Source organism: Vombatus ursinus, unplaced genomic scaffold (genome assembly GCF_900497805.2).
Source record: "Vombatus ursinus unplaced genomic scaffold, bare-nosed wombat genome assembly UNPS02010461.1, whole genome shotgun sequence".
NCBI lineage: Eukaryota > Metazoa > Chordata > Mammalia > Diprotodontia > Vombatidae > Vombatus > Vombatus ursinus.
The window spans coordinates 10,762,642-10,768,947 of record NW_020950239.1 but is presented as its reverse complement, the minus strand read 5'-3'; the positions used below and the strand labels follow the sequence as shown (position 1 = coordinate 10,768,947).

At 55.3% G+C, this 6,306-nt stretch overlaps 1 protein-coding gene across 1 annotated transcript; it reads left to right on the top strand.

The window, feature by feature from the left end:
* Positions 1 to 561: 561 nt before the first annotated feature.
* Positions 562 to 4,509, top strand: SOWAHB (sosondowah ankyrin repeat domain family member B). The gene has a single exon (XM_027854502.1). It carries the CDS (start codon positions 562 to 564, stop codon positions 3,595 to 3,597), a length of 3,036 nt encoding a protein of 1,011 aa, XP_027710303.1. The 3' UTR covers positions 3,598 to 4,509.
* Positions 4,510 to 6,306: the final 1,797 nt, after the last annotated feature.

Sequence of the window (6,306 nt, the reverse complement as noted above, 5' to 3'; positions counted from 1 at the left end):
CCCTCCCCCTCCCCCTCCCCCTCCCCCTCTCCCCAGGGCTACGTCTAGGCGGGAGGATGCCCGCGGGCAGCCACCTTCCAGGTGGCCGGGGCTCCCGCACGCAGCTGCCGCCCCCTCCTCGCACCTCACCTGCAGCCCCACTCTCGGCCAGCTCACACCGGCTTGACTCATCTTCCATGGCGGGGTGGGGGCAGAAACCGAGAGCGGGAGGAGGGCGTGGAGGCCGCCGAGCCGGCCCTTCCCCCCCCCCCCCCCCCCCCCCCGCGGGGGGCCCCCGGGGGGGGGGGGGGCGCGGCCCCCCCCCCCCCCCCCCCCCCCGCGCCCAGGAGGAGGAGCCCGAAGGGTTCAGGTGAAACCGCGCACGCACGACCCAGCCCGGCCACCTCGGCCGCCCAGGACGGCCAGACGGGCGGGCGGGCTGAGCCAAAGCCACCCCCGGAGGGGGCCGGAGGAGACCCCGGCGCGCCCCCCAGCCCCGGGACTCAGAGCCTGCAGCGCACGGAGGGCGGCGGGCCTGCCCCCGGGAGCAGGTGACACGCACCGGGGAGCAGGAGGAGGAAGATGGCCCGGGAGCTGAGCCAGGAGGAGCTGCTGGACTTCCTGTGCCAGGCCGGGGGCCGGGTCACCAACGCCGCCTTGCTGGGCCACTTCAAGCGCTTCCTGCGGGACCCCGGCGTGCCCCCGGGCCAGCTGAAGCAGCGCCGCGAGCTCTTCAAGAGCCTCGTCAACTCGGTGGCCGCCGTGCGCCAGGACCCCGACGGCACCAAGTGCGTGGTGCTCAAGAAGAGGTACCGGGACCTGGTAGGGGAGGAGGGGCTGCGCGGGCCCCGCGGCGACCCCCAGCCGGTCGCTCCGCAGCGGCGGGGGCAGCGGCAGCGGCAGCAGCAGCAGCAGCACCAGCAGCAGCCGCGCCCCCCGGGAGCCCCGGCCGCCTCCCCCGGCAGCCGGCGCCGGGCGCCACGGCAGCAGCAGCCGCCCCAGCCCCGGCCCCTGCCTCAGCAGGATCAGCCCCAGCAGCAGCAGCAGCCTCAGCCTCAGCAATACCAGCCTCAGCCCCAGGCCCCGCAGCAGCAGCCCCAGCCCCAGCCTCAGCACCATCAGCCCCGGCCCCTGCCTCAGCAGGATCAGCCCCAGTCTCCGCAGCAGCAACCCCAGCCCCAGCCTCAGCCTCAGCAATACCAGCCTCAGCTCCAGACTCAGCACCATCAGCCCCAGCAGCAGCCTCAGCCTCAGCAATACCAGCCTCAACCCCAGCCCCGGCCTCAGCAGGATCAGCCCCAGTCCCCGCATCAACAGCCCCAGACTCAGCACCATCAGCCCCAGCCCCGGCCCCTGCCTCAGCAGGATCAGCCCCAGCAGCAGCAGCAGCCCCAGTCCCCGCAGCAGCAGCCTCAGCCTCAGCAATACCAGCCTCAACCCCAGGCCCCGCAGCAACAGCCCCGGCCCCGGCCTCAGCAGGATCAGCCCCAGCAGCAGCAGCAGCAGCCTCAGCCTCAGCAGTACCAGCCCCAGACCCAGCAGCACCAATCTCAGCCCCAGTTCCAGCCTCAGCACCATCAGCCCCGGCCTCAGCAGGATCAGCCCCAGCAGCAGCCCCAGCCTCAGCGGGCCAGGAGGCAACCTGGGGAGAAGGAACCAGGAAATGAGCCGGCAGGTGCAGGAGCTTCAATTCCGGAAACAGAGTGCAATGGACTCTCGGCCAGGCCTGGGGATGATGCTCCAGAGTCCACCGAACGCGGCATTGCAGGTGATTGCAGCCCCGGGAGGCTGGGAGAGGCAGCCGCCGCAGGCCCTTCGCCCCAGCCTGGGGTGTGCTTGGCTGCTTCAGGGACTCCAGGTGGCTGCCAGGAGTGGGTCCGGGCTAGCCCTTGGGCTGGCTCCACAGAGCCACACCTCCTCTCACGCGGGGGCCCTCCCTTGGGAGAGCGGCAGGCACTGGAGACCAGTTCAGGGGGAGCACTCGAAGGCACACGGCATTCTAGCTCTGGCTCATCCACCAAGCCCTCACCGTTGGCCACGGAAACCTTCAGGGCATCGGGGACTAGCCCTTCCTTGGCATCCCTTGCTTTCCCTGGGGATAGGGCAGAATTACTGACCCTAAGTGGACCCCATTCCTATGCAGCCCAGCAGCAGCAACGAACCCGAGAGTGGGTGGCCAACCACTCCCAGCCCTGCCCACGCAGTGTTGCAGAAAGGACACAGCAAAGCCCCGGGCGGGTTTGGTGTGTGGTGCCTGAGAACTTCCCCTACAGTTGGGGGGATCCAGGGTCAGAGAAGCTGCCACCTCCTCTCCCTGTTTCCCCTCTGCTCTTCCCTGCGGGGTCTTCAGTTTTTCGGAGTATCCGTTGTCAACTAGACCTCCAGGATCTGGAGAACTTTGTGGAAGAGGACAGCCACGACAGTGAGGAGAGTACCAGTGGCCCAAGGGAGTCTCTAGGGGAGTTAGAGGAAGCCCCAAAAGTTCCCCTAGAAAATGGAGCCCAGGAAAAACTCAGGACCCCAGGGGGGCATTTTATCAAATCTCAGCAGGAAAATACTCCTCTCAATAAATCCCAGGGACCCATATTTAGAAGTGGTTACTCCCTCCAACATACCCCAGAAAGAGTGAATGGTCCTGTTGTAATGTCAACCAAAACACCCAAGGAGTCCTCTACCCTGTCTCAAGACCCCATGCCCTGGCCAACTGGCAGGTTAAAGAGATCTCTGAGGAGAAGTTCCAGGGCAGGGAGGGACAAAATATCCTCCTCTGATGAGGAGCTGCTGGAGGAAGACTTAGTAAAAAGGAACCGTCGGCCGCCTCGATCCAGAAAGGCGTCAAGGGCAGGAGCAGTGCCCTCTCCAAAGGTAGATGCCCCTTTGGCCCTGAAGCCAGCGGTTTCCAAGGCCACATCAAGGCAAAGACTGGCAGGTAGCACTTGGGTTCCCCCTGGGGGTGTGTCTTCTCTCTTAGTTTCACTCAGACCTTCTGTCCACAAATCCTCTTTAGTGCCCCTGGACTCCCGGGAGCATGAATGGATTGTGAGAGTAGCCAGTGGCTCATGGGTACAGGCACTGACTCTGTTTTGGGAAGACCCTCAACTGGCTCTTCGAAAAGACTTTTTGACTGGGTATACTGCATTGCATTGGATTGCCAAACATGGTGCTCTCCAGGCCCTTCAAGAATTGGTCAAGGGGGCCCAAAAGGCAGGGATCGTCCTTGACGTGAATGTGAGGTCCAGCTGCGGGTATACCCCGCTGCATCTCGCTGCCATCCATGGGCACCAGAGGATCATCAAACTTCTGGTGCAGAGGCTGGACTCTCGAGTGAACGTACGGGACAGCAGCGGGAAGAAGCCTTGGCAGTATTTGACCAGCAATACCACTGGGGAGATATGGCAGCTTCTTGGAGCCCCGAGGGGGAAGCCTATCTTCCCAGTTCATTCCTTAGTTAGAAGTCCTTCACCCACCAGGAAGGCCAAGAGCCATGATGTGTCAAGGAACATAAGCAGAAAGACCTCCCTTGCTGCATTACTCAGAAGTCAGCACCACAGATGGAAAATGGCCCACCAGTACGATAAATTCCGAGCATCAGGAGACAGAGATGAGTGCAGTGAATGAAGTGTCTCTTGCTCAAACGTGCAGAGACATTTTGATCTGGGGTGACCCTGTGAACAAACTGCACAGTCTGCCAAGATCAGAGTCACTTCTGACTTCAAGGACGCAAGCCGAATCTTGAACTGGAAACTGGGTAGGTCGATGAGAAGTGGCTTACGTAGGGGGCACGTCTCTCTAGACTTGTGTTAGTAGTCTGCCAGAAGTTGCTGGTGTTGGAGTCTCTGCTTTCTCAAGCAGGAATGGCAGACACAGGGCCAACGTAGAAGTCTGGAAAAACTCAGCACAGACTATGCTTTATTACCACGGATCAAAGTATCAGGCACTCAGGGATCGGAGACTTCCACTGTGGCTCAGTGTATTTTTGTCCAGTGCCACACCCTCCCCCCCCCTTATTCTTTACAATAAATCTTTCCCAAGACCTCCCTTGAGGATTCATAGGCCACCACTCCCTTTTAGATTAAGTGGGAAGGATGGCTGATTAATTGTGATCTCCTACCCCAAAGTGCCCCCCCCCACCCCAAAGCATCAAGCTTGAACGGCCAACCTCAGAGTTCCTGATTACAATGGGTACTGAGTAATTGAGAGTTAAAGGGAGAATATTGCCTTATCCGCATAGGGGGGGAAATGAAATGCAATTTCTGGAGCTGCTAGCAAAAATTTAATTTGCACTAAATATGTGTCCAGTGAAGGCTGTTTTGATGGAAGCACATATCAGATCTGTTCTAGGAAAGATGAGTTAGCCCATGCACCTTACAATGGGACAGAAAGATTTCAGGCCATAAATGGGAAGAACGAATAGAAACACAATATAATTCTATGCAAAAATATCAATTCTAAATGAATGGCAGAGGGGAATGTTAATTTTATTCAGCAGTCTTTTAATGGACAGTTGCAATAAAGCAGTATTTTAAGTTATGTTTGTGTTTCATTTGTGTTCAAGTTCAATCACTGTTAGATAGCAATAAAAGTTTTGCAATTTAGGATAGAGAAGCACTTACATTTTGCTTTCCATGTCCTGTTTCCCATACTGGATTATAAAAGGAGGGTAGGAAATGTCTTTGTTTCTCATCCTTGATGCTCCCAAAGCTAGGGCACCCACTATATGCCAGGCACTGTGCTAAGCATCAGTGAAGACAGGGTTCCAGTCCTTAAGGCACTCAGCCTAAAGTGTGACATAAGATATATACCATAGTAGGTGGAAGGCTCTGCTGCAGAGGGTGGGATTTGGGCTATGTCCTGAGAGAAGCCAGCTGGTGGAGGGGGGAAGGGAGAGCATTCTGGGCAGTCAGTAAAAAGGCATGGAGTCTGGGGATAATGTAGTTGGGGAGTAAAATGTAGAAATACTAGAAAGATGGGAAGGTACATAACGTAGAAGTTGAGAGATTTATTGAAAATTCACTGTGGAAGGAAAGAAACATGCATTTATTAAACACCTACTATGTGCCAGGCATTGTGCTCACTGTTTCACAACAACCTTGTGAAGCAAGTGCTATTCTTATCCCCATTTTTACAGTTGAAGAAATGGAGGCAGTTAAATGACTTGCCAGGGTCACACAGCTATTAAGTGGTGGAAGTTAGATCTGAACTCAGGTCTTCCTGGTTCCAGACCCAGCCCTATATTCACAGTGCCACTTAGCTGCTGGTGTGACCTTAGTTAAGTCATTTGAGCCTCAGTTTCAATGTGTAGGCTGGACTGATCTGATTGCTCCCACCTTTAGGGTTCTAGGATTGCCACTGGGGGCTCAGGAAGGACTTCATGCAGACTGTGAAAGCTTCGCTGACTTGTGTTTGTGTTCCCAAACCAGACTTATTGGTTCTGCCACATTCTTGTCTTCTTCAGGGCCTGATTTATTGCTAGCACTTGTATTAGTGGATTATTGCCTTCTTTAGGGGATAGGTCTTGGTTTCATATTTGGACCATATACTCTAGTCAGCTCTCTTCCCCTCCCTGGCCATAGACTAGATCCCCTAACTCTGGTCAAGTATTCTCTCTCTCTTTCTGTCTCTCTCTGTCTCTGTCTCTCTCTCAGGTCACATTTGAACTCAAGTCCTCCCCTCCTGACTCCAGGGCCAGTGCTCTGTCCACTGCATCATCTAGCTGCCCCCTCTGGCCAAGTATTCTTACAAGTATATGCTTTTGGTCGGAAGAGGGTCTAGTCCAAGTAAGAGGGTGTGTGTAGATGGTTCAATCAAGCAAAGCTTTACCCTTAGAAAAACAACTAAAAACTGCCCTCCTACCAATGGGCCAGTGTCAACACTTTCCTATTTTAACATCTTTACTACTAAACATTATACTTTCCCCCAGCCCCCTATTCCATTTCACAGAATTCCATTTGTAGTGTTTGGTCATTTGATGCGAATCAGTTGGATCAAATGTAAAGAACCCAAGAGATGCAGGGTCTTCCAGCTATAAAAGCATGTCTTTAGATAGTACCATGACTACAATGTTGATCTGACTTCATGGACCTGACCGGGAGTTCAAGTTTTTTAGGTTCAAAGTCTGTAAGGCTAGTTAGTCTTTTTTAAGTGGAAAAAGAAGAGGACATTTCTATTAACAACTCAAATCTGCTCCATAGTCATGGATGGCAACATGAAATTATGCATAAATTTTTGTTTTAGAAACAATCAAAGTAGGAAGACAAGAGGGCTGAATTTGATCTTTTTTTAATCAGGTCTGGCTGTTAGGGATTCTTCCAGAGACTGAGAAAAGAG

Bases quoted from the DNA above. Each gene is read 5' to 3' on its own strand.
- SOWAHB (XM_027854502.1), top strand. From the start codon at position 562: ATGGCCCGGGAGCTGAGCCAGGAGGAGCTGCTGGACTTCCTGTGCCAG.